General features: G+C 41.3%; 2 protein-coding genes across 2 annotated transcripts in view; one reads left to right on the top strand and one right to left on the bottom strand.

Annotated features, from left to right (window-relative positions):
• The window catches only part of CAPN3 (calpain 3, (p94)), a 57,001-nt gene extending 50,189 nt beyond the window's left edge, over nucleotides 1-6,812 (top strand). Inside the window, 9 exon segments of the mRNA XM_006882978.1 lie at nucleotides 3,264-3,386; nucleotides 4,225-4,302; nucleotides 4,731-4,788; nucleotides 4,883-4,947; nucleotides 5,557-5,625; nucleotides 5,708-5,786; nucleotides 5,993-6,109; nucleotides 6,330-6,388; nucleotides 6,786-6,812. Coding sequence (XP_006883040.1) covers nucleotides 3,264-3,386; nucleotides 4,225-4,302; nucleotides 4,731-4,788; nucleotides 4,883-4,947; nucleotides 5,557-5,625; nucleotides 5,708-5,786; nucleotides 5,993-6,109; nucleotides 6,330-6,388; nucleotides 6,786-6,812 — 675 coding nt within the window.
• A 4,793-nt stretch (nucleotides 6,813-11,605) lies between these two features.
• ZNF106 (zinc finger protein 106) overlaps nucleotides 11,606-17,935 on the bottom strand; it is a 33,474-nt gene continuing 27,144 nt past the window's right edge. Inside the window, 5 exon segments of the mRNA XM_006883216.1 lie at nucleotides 11,606-11,662; nucleotides 12,609-12,755; nucleotides 15,524-15,595; nucleotides 16,512-16,583; nucleotides 17,454-17,573. Of these exon segments, the coding sequence (XP_006883278.1) occupies nucleotides 11,606-11,662; nucleotides 12,609-12,755; nucleotides 15,524-15,595; nucleotides 16,512-16,583; nucleotides 17,454-17,573 (468 nt within the window).

The following is a 17,935-nucleotide window of genomic DNA, read 5'->3' as shown; positions in this document are numbered from 1 at the left end:
CTGGGTGAGCTGGGTGGAAAGCATGCAGTGTGAGCACGTGCACCAGACGTGCCTCCTCCTTGCCCTCCGTCCCTAGCCTTCTCCTGCAGCACACCTGTGTGATAATGCTAGCGAGTGCTTGCTGAGTGCAGGTTACGTGCCAAGCACTCTTCTGCATGCTTTAGATTAACTCATGTAATCCTTACAAGAACCCTATGAGATTAGTACTAATGTTAGCCCTCTTTTCAGAGGAGCAAACAGAAACTTAAGAGTTTTAACTAATGGGCCTGAGGCCAGTAAGTGCAGAGCCAGGTCTTGGAGCTAGTCTGACTCCACACCCTCTGTCCTTAACTCTCATGTTACACTGCCCACCTCTCAAATGAGGAAGGAGAGGATGTTCACCTAGAGAAATGGGCCTGAAGTTGTTAGGTGCTGTGAAGTGGACCCAAGAGATGAGAACCTTACCCTCTCCAGTGCCTTCCTTTTGCTCTCCATCATGCTTAACTCCATTGTTACAGTCACTGTGTCCATCCATCTTATTAAAGGACTTTCTTTCTCTAAGCCTCCACATTTCCCAGCACAAAGCTTTTTCCAAGGACTAGCCACTCCAGACAACATGTCCAAAGTATAAGAGACAAACTTTCACCATTCTTGCCTCTAAGGAGCAACCTGGTTGCACTTCCTCCAAAACAGCCTGAAATTGGGGTCCTAATAGAAACCAAAAAAAGCATCCCTTCTCTCTCCCAAATGGGTTTAGTTAAGACAAGCGGGGCTTGATTCTTAGAGCTGTGGGTTTTATTCCTTAAGGTTCATTGAGAGGAGGGCTTCCACGGAGAGCAGGTATTCTTGAGATGATAACTTCCTGCTGTTGACAAGATTGTTCATTTCTTGTCTCCATTTTTTCGTGGCTGCTCCTCCCATCTTTTTTCCTTATCCTTCTTCTGGAGAATGGGTGGTGGAAGATGCCCGGAGAGGCTCTTTTCTAGGTGAAGTTTGTTACAAATTCCCTTTTAGGAAACCAGCCCCTCACTCTGAACAAGCATGCTGTGAAGAGTTGGCCTAAATCCCAGGCCCGGGCGCAACATGTCAGCAGCCTGATGGTCTCTTCACATGTGAAGATGGGGTCCCCTTCCAAAGGCCAAGGCAAAAGAGAATCTTTACCTACACAAACTTAGAGTTGCTGCTCGACTGAGGAAGAAGGAAGGAAATCTAGCTGGGTGGCTTCCTCACCAGGAGGCTGGGTGGTTCTCTTCCTCCACTGATTGACCCTCTAATAGTCTCTCCTGAGTGTTCTGCTTATATCCACACTGCTGCACAGGCATGGTCCCCGAGAACCCGAAAAGTAACTGTGTCATATGCTAAAGGGCATCTCATGGGCCTTAGCTTAAAAGCTTTCATCTGGGACCAGTGTCCTTTGTATTATTTTGAAACCCGCTATTACAGCTGCTCTCCTTAATGGTAAAGAGTTGTGTTGCCAACCCAAAAGTATGTGGTTTGAATCCACCAGCTGTTTCACAGGAAAAAAGATGAGCAATCTCCTCCTGTGTGATTTTACTCACTGCCTTTGAAAACCTGCTGGAGGGTCAGTCACGAGTCAGCAATATTACAGCTTTTAGCAAGTCCAACTTTCTCCTATGCATCCATCCTCATTTATCACATAAATTCCTCATGCTCTTCAGGAAAAGAATGGTCACAATACCAGTACCCCTTTTAGGATTTTGGTTTGGCTGTCCAGAGCATCATCCAGAAATGACTGACCTCTGGACACCTCACTGAACGTATGGGCCAATAGCCACAGGCATTCAGACGAGTGTTTATGGTGGTGCATGGAAAGGTCCACTGTGGCGATCAAGTGTTGGTGCTGGTCCAGACTGCAGCTCACACTCACCAAGCCCCTACCACGTGCCAGGCACTGTGAAAAAGGTTAAGCTTCTATTTGCCCCAGTTATGACAGCATCTCCCATTTTACAGGTGAAGATACAGACTGAAAGACGTGAAGTAACTTGCCTAAGGACCCACAATTAATGAATGGCATCTGAGAACCATATCTGTCTTGCTCTAAAATATGGTTCTGGGCCCATCTCTGGTTCAGGCCACTTAAGACTCCAAGGCCTGTGTTGCTCAGACTCACTTCTGGCCACAGAAATACATGCATGGCTGAGGTGCTGCATGGCCATTCCATCCCCCCTCACACTATTATCCCCAACTTGTTCCAGGATCCCACAAAATCAGCAAAACCCTTTGCTTAGAAGGCAGAATGAGCTAGGGCCTATGAGGCCTGCTAGGAGCCAAAGAGCACATGTCCCCAGCTGAGGAGGGATGTTTCCACGGTCTGTTCATTTGAGCTGTCTAGATGAACCTAGAAACACAGATGGAGATTCAGATGGATGTCAGGGTCCTTTTTTTTGCTCTAAGGGACTGATTGCCTGATTGCTTTCTGCATCACAGCCTCAGCAGCTCCAGCCCAGCCTTCCTCTGGCTTTTCCTGCAAGGCGTCTAGCACTGACCAGCCCCAGTGTGGCAAGCACTCCCCCTCTCTACTGCTTTCCGGATCCTCTCATGCATGAGTCTTTTTTTAAACTATCCCTTGTGTTTTCATAGCACTGTAAACAGTTTGGTAGCACAACTTTATATTCAGCATTTTGTTTGATCCACACAATTACAAAGACAAGGTTTTAGTTATCCCATAAATAGACCAGCCAAGATGGTCAGAGATGTCATGTCGTATGCGTGAGGTACATGGCTAGGGTTACAGTTTAAATATTCTGACCACTCACTCATTGACCATTTCACTAAACGGTTTCCCCCGTAACAGTTCTAACAGCATCCTGGAGGTCTCTCTCTAGTTGTCCTGGTCACACGGGGGTGCTAAAGAGGAAACACTGTGTCCTCCCCATCCAGCAGCCTCTTCTTTTTATGATTTCAGGGGATACTGAATTTAAACAACGTTTCCAAACACTCTGAAAATCACTGCACTAGATCTTACTGCTTTTAGCATTCCAAACTATTCACAGCTACTCTCTTGTTTAATCCTTATAACTTGACCACTCTGAGATATGGAGTGGGTATTAGGAGACAAGGAACTGGGTCCTAAGAGACTCAACATCTTTCCTGCAGTCACACAGCTTCATAGCAACTGACACAGAACTTGCTCCTAACTCTGACCTTTTCCTCTTTTTCTGGCTTAAGAGCTGCTCCCGGAGGGAAGCTGCCTGAATGTGCCCCCTTCGGCCTGTAATTCTTGCTTCTTTCTTACCCTCACCCCACTTTCCTCCTATCTTCAGCCCATCATCTTCGTTTCGGACAGAGCAAACAGCAACAAGGAGCTGAATGTGGACCAGGACTCAGAGAAGGGCAAAGACAAAGCAAGTCCTGATAAGCATGAGAAAGCCCCACAGATTTCTTGAGCATGCAGCATGAAGGGGATGACTAGCATGTAGCAGAGGCCCTCCTGTGCTCTGGGGTGCATGAAGATAGAGGGGTCTCAGGGGTAGAGATTTGCAGTAGGTCCACAGATCTTTTTTTCTCGGGGAGCAATTTGTCCTACATTTGAAATGCAGCTTGAGTGAATTTCTCAGGGGTTGATTGCTACCCCAAACTCATCTTAGGTCTCAGGATGATGGGCTGGGCAGCCTTCCCACTGTTACATATAGACAGGAGGAGGTAGGGCCTGAGGAACAACCAGCTTGCCAGTGAAAAATTCCTGTCTTACGGTGGAAAAGGAATGGAGAGTAGCAGAAACAAGGTCCCTCAAAGCTCAGGTGAGGGTGCTGACCTAGAGTGCATAGAGCTGGTGATGTAAAGGCCAAAAGTTCCAGACAAACCCAAGGTCAAATCCTTACCCTAGAACTCTGTACACCAGAAAGGTGAGGGGTCCTTTGAGGAGCTTGGCTTTGATTACAGACCCTGGAGGAATCAATGGTCCTTTGACTTTTGACCTGCTGGAGCTTGCCTCGTTGGCATGAACTGGCTCTAACTGGGAAACCAAGTGAAGGTGGCAGCGAAGGAGACTGTCACATGTCTAATTTGTCTCCTTTCGTTTGGATATCTGGGCCTTGAGAGGTTTGGATTGCACAGTCTACTGGGACCTAGATAAGTCTAACTCAGCTAACAAGGTTTGACTATGAAGAAAAGTGTTTGTCCTGTACCCAACTTCTGCGGCTACTCCAGGGTTTTAGGTACCCTGGCTGGGTCTATCCCCACTCCCTGATTCCTGTGAACTGGTTTTCCTTTGTACTTCCCTAGCCACATCCCAGCAATACAGACCAGGAGAGCGAGGAACAGCAGCAATTCCGGAACATTTTCAGGCAGATAGCAGGCGATGTGAGTACCTCCAGCTCCTGGAAGCCAGATAGCAGGCGATGTGAGTACCTCCAGCTCCTGGAAGCACACAAGTGCCTCCCTGTCACCTTCATTAACTGCTCAAGTAACTGATTATTTCATTACATTGTTCAGAAGAGGTCACTCTCCGCTTGTGTTGGAACCAGGGATACCCGTGTGCAGCACAAAGTCCCACAAATCCTTGACACATCCACTGGATCGATCACAGGCCTTAATTGCCATGAGAGGCCCCTGCAGTCTGGACAGCTGACGAGGGTGGTGTCAGGGCCCTCAGGAAAGCCCAGCTTTCCCATGACAGAACAGCGCTGACAGGGCTTTTATGAAGAGAGACAGCTGAGATTTGTTTTGCAAAGCCTCTGCTCCATCAGCTGTTGTACTCTTGAACCATGGCTCTCTTCTTTCCTCCTCAGGACATGGAGATCTGTGCAGATGAGCTCAAGAATGTCCTTAACACAGTTGTGAACAAACGTGAGTGGCTTAGAATGAGTGGAGAGGCTGGACAGGGAGCTCGGTTATCTGCAAACAGCTCCTCACTCTTCTCCATACACCCCCCACCCCCCAGACAAGGACCTGAAGACACAAGGGTTCACGTTGGAGTCCTGCCGGAGCATGATTGCACTCATGGATGTATCCTTGTCACCTCTTCCCAACCCCTCTGTCCTTACCCCTTATACTGCCCAACAATGAGGAGTGTCACGTGAGGTAGAAGGGCCCAAAATCTGTGCCCAAGGAGATTTAAAGTGGTCTGGAGTCAGAATGCCTTGATGCTTGTCCAACTGGGGTGTTTGAGAGGGCAGGAGGTGGGAAGGACAAGTTCCTAATCCTTGTACCTACCATAGGCAGTTCTTTGGATAAATGCCCTTGGGGTTTATACAGCAAACAATAACTTTGGTTTGGAGGTGTGATCCCCAAAATCAGAAAAACCAAACTCACTGCTGTCATGTGGATTATGCTTCAGTGATCTACCATTAGGTTTCCATGGCTACAAATCTTTACAAAAGATGACCCTTCTCCCCCCACCAAGGCTTCAAACCAATGACTTTCTGGCTAGCATAATGGTTCTTATGCCAGCAGAGATCCAACTTCAGATTTGTAGGAGGGGAGGGTTAAACATGACAGGGCAGTGAGGATATCCTGGATAGGACCACCTTCTCTGTGGAGCACCCTAGACACCCCACCTCTCAATTTAGGGGGGATTTTGTTATGTACTCTGTAGCCCTGACCTCCTTCCACCAGACAGATGGCTCTGGGAGGCTGAATCTCCAAGAGTTCCATCATCTCTGGAAGAAGATTAAAGCCTGGCAGGTAGGGAAAAGGGTGAAAGGTGGGAAAGAAGGGATTGGGGAGTTTCATGTCCTCACTTCTGCCCTCAAATTTTTGTTGCCAGAAAATTTTCAAACATTATGACACAGACCATTCTGGAACCATCAACAGCTATGAGATGCGAAATGCAGTCAATGATGCAGGTGCTGGGGAAGAAAGTGGGTGACAGGGATGAGGACTGGAGCTTACCAGGGCTTACATTACAGGAGAGACTCCCCTACCCCACTCCTCCCCAACCCAGAGTGGAATGACGTAAGGACAGGACCTTGGGAAGCCAGAAAAACAGAACTGTAGGTTGGAGGACTCCAGCACCTCTTCTAACACCTTCTAACAGCACCCTCATCTACAGGATTCCACCTCAACTGCCAGCTCTATGACATTATTACCATGCGGTATGCTGACAAACATATGAACATCGACTTTGACAGTTTCATCTGCTGCTTCGTCAGACTGGAGGGCATGTTCAGTAAGTGGGAGCTGGCCCTTTGCTGTAGCAATAGGAATCTCAGACTGATACTTAGCAAAGGCCCTCTTCAGGCTCACAATGGTATGACAAAGAGAGGGTAAATTGGTGAGACTTCCTGGTAGTTATTTGTGCTGAAGGACAGTAGGACCAGTAAGAAGTTGACTGTAGTGGAGGCAGGGTGAGTCTAACTGGCTCCCAGCTTGTGCTTTCTTTCCTATAGGAGCTTTCAATGCATTTGACAAGGATGGCGACGGTATCATCAAACTCAATGTTCTAGAGGTAAAACAAAAATAGCCCATTTCCCTGTACCTGGAAATTCAAAGTATATGAGTCAATGAGGCAGAATGGGCCTACTGTGTGCTCTGCACGTTACAGACAGTAACAGTGGGTGGATGGAAAGAGTCTAGAGAACAGAGTCGAGCAGGCATTATGGCTCACGGGACATATGCACTATGTGAAATCTTGGGAAAATATTAGGGCTTCAGTTTCCAAAATTATTTTACCCTGGGAAACACCTAACTCCTACATTGGGAGAGAAGGCTATAAACCACTGCTTTTTGGAAAACATCCCTAAAATATCTGTTTGGCATAACAAAGCTGTGTCCTTCCTTTCTTCATAAGATTCCCTGGGGTTGAGGTCTTGTAGTTTTCATTCTGATCTTGTGACCTTTTCCAGTGGCTGCAGCTCACCATGTATGCCTGAACCAGGAAGACCTCACCCAAGGCCATGCAGGATGACTCAGGATTTCAATTTTACCCTACATTTCTAGAACCACTTACCTCAAAGAACCTAGTAGCTGAACCCCTAAAAAGGCCTTCAGACACCTTTTTCTCATTCTTCTTCCACTTCATTCCCCACTTGGCTTCAAGGCATCTGCACTTTCATGCTCAGCCTGATCCTTTAGTTAAGGAATGCAGTACGAAGGGCAGACCTTGCTGGACCTTTGTCATTAGAAGGCAAGTACCTCTGAGGTTTGCTCTATGAGCTGACCTGGCTCTGAACTAAATCCAAAGGTTTTGACCTCTCCTTAGCTGTATGCAGGAATCTTAGTCAATGGCAGAATTCCTAGGTGATATACACTGCACTTGGCTGCTAACAGAAAGGTTGGTGGTCTGAATCCATCCAGGGATACCATGGAAGAAAGGCCTGGCAATATTTTTTTGGGGGGTAGTCAACTTCTAAACCATGACAGCCACTGAAAAGATGAAGCATGGTTCTACTCAGCAATACATGTGGTCAACATGAGTTAGATGAACTTGATGGCAATTGGTTGGTTAGGTGCTCGTGGCACTCAACACTTTGTTGTGCTGGGACCCTCTATCACCTTTATGTTATCCCAGTTTAAGGTAGCAAACAAACATTGGTTCTACCTGTTTCAAGTTGGGCCCACTCTAGGCTAAAGCAGCTTAGCAAAACAATGCTGGATACTTTGGATTGTCTGACTCTAAATTTGGCTGCATGCTGGAAAGAGGTGATCTAAATAAAGGCATGTGTACAGCTGGTTTTACTGCGTTTGGTTTTCTCACATTTAGATAATTGCCCTACCAATACTGAATGGTTCCCAATCTTATACTCATTTATCACAGCTTCAGAATAGAAAGGGGGGGGGGCGGGAAATAGACACCCCTCAAAACCTGAACTCTACTTTAATCATGCCTATGGCTATTTCTTGAACCTAAGAGTCATTCAAACATTTTCTAAGACATATAAGGAAGAGGAACAGCTGCTGAGTAAATAAAAATAAACAGGTCACCTATAACTGGAAGAGTCAGTTAACCTGACTGGAATGGTTTCATTCCAGCTCCTCTATTAAATGTCCTATTGTATAACCTTGGGCAAAATCCCGGAATAGCTGTTTGCCATGCTTGCTCCACTACCATGGACTGTGGCATTACAATTTTGCATTTTTCACCAATTCCTTCTTGCCTACAAAGGTTGGCTACAAAAAAGTTGGCCACAAAGATGCAGATAAAATAAGAAAGGACAATCAATTAGGAAAAGTACTTTATTTTCCTCTTGTATTTCTTTGTATCTTGTTTTACAAAGTTATGAAGTTCACAGTTTTATAACAAATTTTAAGAAGACTATGTTATCTGCTTATGTTTTTGCAGTTAAGTGTCATCTGATTTTATTCTTCTAAATCTGTATTTTATATATATTTTTAAAAATTAGAAACAAAGGATGCTGGAGCAGCTCTAGGGCATGTATTTCTCTTTAAAGAAGAAAGATCTTCAACAGTCATTCCTTCTTGAGGCCCTTCTTTCCCAATTTACTTGACCACCCCCTTGAATTTACAGCATATCTGGGGAACTTTAGCAGCCAAGAGGCTCAGCAAGGCCATTTAACTAGAGGATATAATGGATTTGGTCAATATGTGTACAGAATACAGTATGGCCCAAATCTTCTCTACAATAGGGTCTAGTCCTACTCATTAAAATCAATGATGAGATTCCCGATGATTTGGAAAAGGGCTGAAACCACTACTTTATAAATAAGCCAGGCACAACCTTCCTCATAGCTCTAGAAACACTCCTTTACCTAATAGGAACAAAATCAGTAAGTAAGTGTACTTAAATTGCGATCATTTGAGCAAACCAGAGGGTACAGGCGTTCAAAAGTCCATTACTCAATATGTATCAATCTGTCCTCCAATGAATGAATTTCCTCCATTAAAAACACCATACCATTCCAGTTAGTGTACACCTATTCCAACAAAATCAACATGCCTAGTCACAAAAGCTGTCCACTGAATATAAAAAGAAAAACCCTTTGCTGGGCAAACAATCAGACAGCAATAATATTACCCCTAAAGCATACGGAGGTCAGGAGTTAAAACACTCAAGCACTTCTGAAAGAAAACAAATCCCTACAAAAGCAATAGTGTACATAGTAGTAATGACCTTATCTCATATGCAAATAACATCTGGTAGAGAGAATACTTCACTCTTTAAAGAGTTTGATTTTCACCTTTATTTGATTACTGTATAACCAAGTAGAGGAATATGTAAAAATACACCTTTGAGCCTGATTTAAACTTGAACTGTTATTTTATCAGAAAAAAAAATGCTAAGAAAACATTAGCATATGCACATAAAAAGACTTATGCCACAGTTTTCTAATTTCTAGTCTTCAGATATAGGTACAGTCAAATGAAAACAACATCCTAAATATGGCCTCTAACTCTCCTTATAAGAAATGAGAAGGTTTCTGGCAGGTTATTTAAGTTTCCTTCTTTTCATTAAGGTACTAAGTCAATACAAATTCCTTAACCACTGCTCTTCTCTGAAGGGAAGGAAGGGCTAGATTTCATCTCAACATGGTGGGAGATGTTAAAAAATAGTCAAAGCTCTGAATAACTTTTAAGACACTTTAAAGAAATAACACACCCTAAGCAGGCAGGATGCTTATGGCTCCTTTATTTCTAAAAAAAGAGCTAGAACCGTGCACACTAACCTGGTGTGAAAAAAAAATTCACATATCCTTAAAACAAAGATGTTACTGCCATTACTTCAAAGAAAACTTGAGTGAAAGAAAAATATTACAAGTGCTCACATGTACTGATACATACAAAAGAACATTCACTTATGTATACACACAGGCAGATATAAGTGCACGAGTCTCCAAAGTTAAACCTAATCATAGCCCTTACTGATTCTATCAATGTTTAATACCCTCAAAAACTCCTCTACAACTGCCCAACACCTCACGTACTCCTTCCTGTTGTAAAAGGCTCCACTACTTTCATCTTTTCAGACATGCTATCAGTCAGAACAGAAAAGCACCCTTGCAACAGAGCATCCAAGGCTCACATGGCCCAGCCAATGTGGTCCCATGAAAGCCCAGAGAAAAGTGCCAGCTGTACCAGTATGCTTAAATACACTTTCCTGGAAAATCATCACTCTACACCCCAAAGACAGCTTGATTTCTTTGGTCACCCTTACAGGAAGCAGAGCAGGCATGGAAGGTGGAAGTTTCACAGTCTCAGAATTGTACAAATACACTTTATGCAAAAGAATATTCTCTGTTAAGCATCTTGCAACTCTCAACACTGTCATTAGTAGCTCCTAGATAAGCTCTTAATATTTTTTGGGAACCTAGTAAGAACCACTGGGACCCTTTCCTCAAAGGTAGAACATACAGTTGTGTATATCATGTCAGAAGGTTTGCAGACTTTTCCTGAAACTTAACCACTGAAAACACCCTTGCCCAAGGACCTAACAAAGACGAGTAGACTTGTGTGTAGGGTGGGATGAAACCAGCGTTCTCTGGTTCCAGAAAACAAAGAGGCCTTACACTACAAAGCTTAGGACATGGTACTGGTTTTCTTCTTTTTCTCCCTGAAGAATCTGTTCTGAGTTTTGAAAACCTGAAAGCAAAAGGCTGGAAATACCTTTTAATAGTATGAATCTAGACAAAATCCAAAAAAGAAAGCAATTCCAGTAGAACTTTTGTTAGTTTTGCTGCTCTCAATGGACAGGTAAGATTCTTAACCTTCACCATTCTCCACCCTTCTCTCTAGCTGGGTGAAAAGGCAAAGACAATGGTTTCCAGAAATAAGTTTCTAAGCCTGAAAATGGTTCTAAAAATTGTATACAGGTGTTTGATCCTAATTCTTCCCTCATGAGTGCTGCAGGCAAGTAGAAAGCATACTGTTGAGTCCATGGGAAGTAATGAAGGCTGCTCTAAGTATAGGACAGCTATACAGTGGAGAAAAGAGGGGCAGGCTATAGAGCGAATCAAGTGGTTTCAAACTCTCAGGAGGCTTGGTGTCAGAAATGAGAAAAGAAGATGAATGTCACTCCAGTTCAATTAGCCTGAGAGTACCTGCAGGAGGAAGAGCCTGGATCAACAGCAAAATGTAAAAGTCTGTGTGCTGCCTACAATGAGCACACCATTAAAACCTGCAAGGTCCACTAGGAAGCACTGTCTACGAGGACCTCTCATTATGTGATCTGCATTTTGAATCCTTAAATATAGCAAGCAGAGCAGTTATTCTAGATCTTAGAATCTACTATTCGTCTTTTAGTGTCTAAAGGCAGTGCTGTTCATCTACAATGCCAAGAACACTGAGACAAACTACACATAATTGTTAAGAAATGAAATGAAAACTGCCTCTGAAAGCCTGTAACTTGAACTTGTACTTCAAAAAGTCTGACTATAGGTTTAAACTATCAGAATGAAAAAAAAAAATCAATAAACTCTATGTGTTATTAGGATAACCAAGTAAGATTTGGATCTTTAATAAACATTTGAAATACACTAGTAGCATAAATCACTATACCATACTGCCTCAGAGAAGTACAATTTTGTTTAAATCTGACAAACCTCCAGCAAGAACTTAAAGTTTAATCTATCACCCCATGGTAACTGGGAAGCCTGGCATGGGAACCACTTTCTCCTTCCCTGCTTCCCTGGAGAAGGGAAAAGAAAGGCTTATGAGGGTCTAACATGAAAAGAGTCAATTAATGACTTCCCAACATGGGAGGTAAAAAACTTTATGAATCAATTTTGCTGTCCTCTTCAACATGTTGTTCAATGTGTCCTGTAGCGTCCTAGGAATAAAGGGAAAAGAGATTCATAAGAAAGAGCTCGTGGTAAAGCAAACTGTAGGTGGTCAAATGAAAGTAGAGTCCTGGGTACATTCTAAATAAGATCTATATTTGAAAGGCAATCATTAGCCTGTATCTGACTAATTTACATGACTTATTTAAAAGTGGGCTTTTATCTTAGCACAACAGAATAATAATAAACCTCTAGATTGAGATACTAGACTGAAACCATGTTCAACATTCTTGTTAAACTCTTTACCCCAAACCACCTAATTTCTCCTCTGAAACCTTGTTATGAATACCAGTTTTTTTCTAAAAAGTAAAAATGTAACCCTCCCTATTTGCTCCAAATCTCAACATTCCTGTAAGGCAAAAGAATGTGAGAGTTTCTTGTCTTATTTAGACAAAAACCAGCTCAATTGCAAAAGGGGTACAATAAAAAATCTCATCTGGCATTTGAATATTTTTTTCCTTAAAAATGACTGTGGCGCTGTGTACTGTCAAGCCAAAACTGATTCACAGCTTACCCTCCAGTGAATTTTCAGAATTTTAATCATATAGGAGTGCTCATCTTTAAAGCAGCTGGTAGATTCAAACTGAGTGCCTGTGGGACTGCAGCATGGCTCCTTACCAACAGACTACCAAAGTTCCCTTAAAATGGAATGGGATGTATTCAATAATCAACCAAATTTTCCAACTGTGAAATTCAACAAAGTTATCCTCTAAGCCAGAAAGAAAATACTGGAGGCTTTGCCAGCTCTACAGTATCTGTCACAACTTACCCAACAACACCACAATGTATAAACAAACAAGTATGTTTATGTTCCAATAAAATTTTATTTACCAAACCAAACAAGGAGCTAGATTTGGCCTATGTGCTGTCGTCTGTAAAGTCCTGCTCTAAGCAGGCTACTGAGCCCCAGGTTAAACTCAAGTTCTACTAACAAACCTGTTTAGATCCTTTCCTAGCAGTGAAAAAAGCATCACAGTTCTTCCAGCGACACTTCAGAGTTTGAAAGTTAGGATTAGTGTGGTCAGTAAGCAAGTGTTGTTTCAAATGATCCATGACACCAAATATTAAAGCGCAGCCATGCCACTAGACAAAAAAAATAATAAGACAACTCAGTTAAAAAGTACAAGTAATGTGCAACCAGAAATTTGCTCATCTCCCCCCAGTCTGGAAGCAGAAAATAATCACCTTTTAAAAAAATGTATTCCTTGCTAGAAAATGTAACAAAGCTGTTGTTGTTGTTAAGTAAACAAATTATCAAGAGATACCTTGGAAAAATTTTTAATTCAGTTGCTGTGCTACACATATGAGGAAACGACTGGCAAATATTCAAAGATTGTTGTTGTTGTTATGTGCCATCGAGTCGCTTGCGACTCATAGCGATTCTATGTACAACAGCCCTAAACCCTGCTCTATCCTGTGCCAATCTCACTGCCTCTGACACATCCATCCCAATTACCCCAGTCACTGAATCAATCCACCTCATAGAGGGCCTTCCCCTCCTGCGCTGTCCCTCTACTCTACCCAGCATGATGTCCCTCTTCAAAGACCTGTCTCTCCTTACAATATGTCCAAAGTATGTCAGGTGAAGCCCCAGAATCCTTGCCTCCAAGGAGCAGCCTGGTTTAACCCTCTCTAGGCTGAATCTGTTTGTTTTCTTGGCAGTCCATGGTACATTCAGTACTCTTCTCCAGCACCACAGCTCAAAGGCATCAATTCGCCTTCTATCCTCCCTAGTCAATGTCCAACTCTCTGATGCTAACAAGTGATTGCAAAAACCATGGCCTGTATCAGGCGCACCTTAGTCTCCAGAGAGACACCGTTGCTCTTGAGTACTTTAGAGAGGTCCCTAACAGCAGACTTTCCCATCGCAATACGTTTTTTGATTTCCTGGCTACTGGTGCCAAGAGTGTTGACTGTGGAGCCAAGCAAACTGAAGCTGTGAACAATCTCAATCTCTTCACCATCCACCCTGATGCTACCAATTGGTCCAGTAGTGAGAATTTTTGTCTTCTGGACATTGGGCCTCAGTCCATATTGAAGGCTGCAGTCCTTGACCCTTTGCAGTAAGTGCATGAGGTCCTCCTCAGTTTCAGCGAGCAGGGTTGTGTCATCTGCATAACACAGATTGTTGATAGATCGTCCACCAATCCTAATGCCACGCTTCTCCTCACAGAGCCCTGCCTCTCGGATAACCTGCTCTGCATACAGGTTGAAAAGGTATGGAGACAGGACACATCCCTGGCATACACCCTTCCCAATTTTGAACCATGCAGTGTTGCCCTGCTCTGTTCTGACTACTGCCTCTTGGTCCATGTGTAGGTTTCACATTAGCACGATTAAATGTTCTGGGATTCCCATTCTTCTCAGAGTCAGCCACAGTTTGTTATGATCCACACAGTCAAATGCCTTTGCATAATCAATGAAACACAGATAGACATTCTTCTGGTATTCTCTGCTTTCAGCTAAGATCCATCTGCGTTAACAAAAATGTCAGTTTAAACCATAAATGAGATTCTGCCTCAGTTATTTTTTTTATTAGCCCATTTATTTTAAAAAGGCAAAAAATGTTCTTATACTACTTATAAAGATTATTTCCTAATAATTCAAAAAGTGTTTATTTATGAACTTGAAAATACAAAGGTCTAATTAAAAAAACTATCTATGTAGACAGATGTGCTGTAGAAAGCACTGTTTGCCATGGAAGGTTAACTTTACCCATAACCTATCATTTTAACCACAATCTTGTGATTACCTACTTTTTAAAAAAACCCTCTAACTTATGCAGGTCGGTTTCACTTTTTCACTTCTTAGAACACATAATGCCCTTTCTGTCTTGGCTTTTTCATAGATCTGTTTGTAATACATCTTGTGATTATAACATGTTCACTTCTAAAAAGTAATGTAAATTTATGTTTCCCCTGTACTATGCTCTCCTTTTAAATCCAGAAAAGTAGCTTCTCCTTTTTCTACATAGATCCATTTTCTATCTGTATATTCTAAAAACTGCTGTCTTCACTGAGAAAACTAAAACAAAGATAGGAGTGTATTTTTTTTTACTGGAAAATATTTGTTTTTTATTTTGTTTTCTCCATTTCCTCCTCACTCTTTTTTTAAAATTTTATTATTATTTTTTTTTTACAGAGGTTTTGGATTTGATAGGAGTGTATTTTAAAAATAGAAAAGTATTTAGGCTATGGAAAGGCCTAAAATGGAGTTTATTCCATCAATGCTGGAAAGGTTAGAAGGTTCAGGTGATGGGAGGAGCAATCAGTGCCATCAAAACTTTTCTTTGGACAAAAGTGAAGAAACAACATATCATTTCTTTATCAGGATTGGTGTTAGTTTGGAGAGTTCACCACCAGTCCCTATCCCAAAATAAAACCAGGAAATTTAGCCCAGATAAGTGAGGTGTAGAACACAAAACTATAAATTTTCTATACTAATGAGGATAAACACAAAACTAATAACATCTGTAATTCCTAAGGAGTGGATGCAAATCATGAAAAGAAACACTCATACTTTCTATTCTTGACTTCTGTATTATGAACATTTTGATAAAAATTTATTATTTTTACAATTAAAAACACTATAAAAATAATCTAGGAGACAATCTTTGAGTAGAAAGAATATATTTAAATATACACTTTGTCTTGGACTTTTTATTAAAGAAATATGACAGCACTTTGCTTTATTTTTAAATGTCAATCTTTAAAAAGGAAATCTTGTTTTACAGTCAAAGCCATAAAGATGTTAAAATATAAAAATGATAAACTGATGATAATGAAGATCTACAAATTAGCCTAGGGATAACAATTCCTAAATATGGTGGCAAGTTAAGTTTAACTTCTTACCCAACAGCGATAATTCTGCATCAGATTTAGCCTCACAGCCTGAATACTGCCATCGTAACAGCCAGTATAGATCTGGAGAAGGAAGTTAATTATAGCAGACCAAAATCACATTTAGAAAAACAAACACACAGCATCTTCAAAGTAATAGTCTACAGCTACAAGACCACTAATCTAAACTAAACCAAACCAGGCCCAGAGTACAAGAACAGGAAAGGATTTTGCAGATTTTCTAATTCAGACACTATGCTCCTAAGGTACTCTCTTGGGGCCATGACTGAGACCAGAGTAGCAGGGTGAGAAGCATCATCCTTATACTTTAACTGGTGCAGCTGTGGCTTCTATTAGTCAGATATATTAGGCTTCTGTATTTCACTGAAACACAGCATTCTACTGCTCAGTTGAAAAATATCTGTTGTGGTTGGTCTCTATGATTTTAAAAATAAAATAAACCAAGGCTTAGCAGGGTCAAACACATTAGTTTCTACTTTTAGGTCTGCTGTTAACTGTGACACTTGCCAAATTGTCTGACTTCATTCCAATGTTCTGACCAGATCACAGTATCTGGAAAAATTACCACTCCATTTTTTTTTTCTATCAAGTGGTTTTATTTAGAAATTGCAAAGAATAATGAGTATCTGTGAAAGGAAAGTCAACCTGAAATTTTTAAATAATCCTTTCTATATATAAAAAGAAGAGAATAACTGCCCCACTAAGTTACACCTTCCTTGCTATGGAAGGGTGTCCTTTAGAGCCAGTACTTTTATATCACTTTTTAATGGTGACTATTAAGATTTTTGTTGTAATTATTTTAGCAATTATGAAAAAAGGTGAAATATTCTCACTATTTTTATATAAAGAGAAAGGCTTTTCATAAATAAGGCATATCAAAACAGATGGTACCTTTTAGAAGTAATAACCAGTACCTTTTTTATCAGTCTGTAGAATTTTTAATAAAAACAAAGGCAAGTATGTGACCAATAAAACTCACCATACTTTTATGGATGGTCATACACATAATCATGTCTTTGTGTCCTCCATAAACTTGCAATCGATCATGGGACTTAGGCAGAGGGAGAAAAAAACAGGCAGAAAATGAAGGTTATTTATACTTGTAAACTAGTCTAAAGACGAGTCACTAGTACCATAAAAGAAATATGAGCTAATGGCAGTCTTTCCAGTCAGTTTTGTTGTAGTCGACAATCACAAATAAGAGAATCAATTGCTAGGTAGAGTTGAAGTCTGAAACATGAAATTGCATATAAAGAGAACAAAAAAGATTTTAGTTCTCCAGAAACCATTTAAGCACTAAGAGCCTTCGGAGTATAAACAAGTCAAGAGTTGGGCTGCTAAGATGAGATGAAGCGATCTGCTCATCCTTACAGCCTCGGAAATCTCACGGTCAACACAAGTTGGAGTCCACTCACCAGCAATGAGTTTGGTTTTTTATTTACATACAACCATGGATCAAAAATATTTGATAAAAAGGAAGGGGGGAAAAGCAATTAAGTGGTCAAGACAACTCATCAAAAACTAACAGGAAGTGAATATGCAATTTACATTGACTGTTCTAGGTATTTCAAGTAATACAGAGATGATTTAAAGTATGTAAGAAGATACTTTAATGTGCATAGGTTAAATGCACATTTACACCATTTTATTTAAGGGATTTGAACATTTGCAGAGTTTGGAATCCATCCCTCAGGAATCCTAAGGTATAACTGTATCATCTATCTATCTATCTATCTATCTATCTATCTATCTATCTATCTATCTATCTATCTATCAGCAATGTTTTTGAAAGTAAGGTCCATAAATCAGTTTCTTCATGCTAGGTTCACCCCAGACTTATTGTATCAAAAATCAACAACAAACTCAAGTAGACAACCTCTGCAAAATCACTCAGCCAAAAATATCAAATCTAAAGTTTTACCTGTAATTCATAGACTCGAACAAATTTGTCTAGGCAAGCGGTCACCATCACTTTTCCTAGGATATTCACCACAGTCACGGCATGACTGTGACCTTTGTAGATGCGCACAAGCTCACCAGTCTGAACCAGAAGAGAGGTGAGGAGTCATTAGATCTTTTTTTTCTCTTTTTAATAAAATTTTTATTTTATACTGGCTTACTCACAAAGTTCATATACAGTGTTTTTCACACTGGATCTTTCCAATCTCCCTAACTCTTCCTTCCCTCCACCATCTAAATTGTGCGACCCTAAGATTACCAAACTCTCGGCCCATCCTCACCCCTCTGCTATCCTCTCTTAGATCCTCATACACATTTTACTAGTTATCTATTTCTACAATAATGGTCTTATACAGAATTTGTCCTTATCGGACTGAGTGAGCTGACTTAGCATAATGCTCTGTAGTCCCTCTCAAGTTGGGTAGTAATTTTCAAAATCTTTGC

The sequence above is a fragment of the Elephantulus edwardii genome, unplaced genomic scaffold (genome assembly GCF_000299155.1).
Source record: "Elephantulus edwardii isolate Elephantulus edwardi_28Jun2011 unplaced genomic scaffold, EleEdw1.0 scaffold00026, whole genome shotgun sequence".
NCBI lineage: Eukaryota > Metazoa > Chordata > Mammalia > Macroscelidea > Macroscelididae > Elephantulus > Elephantulus edwardii.
This window is presented reverse-complemented; position numbering and strand designations above follow the sequence as displayed.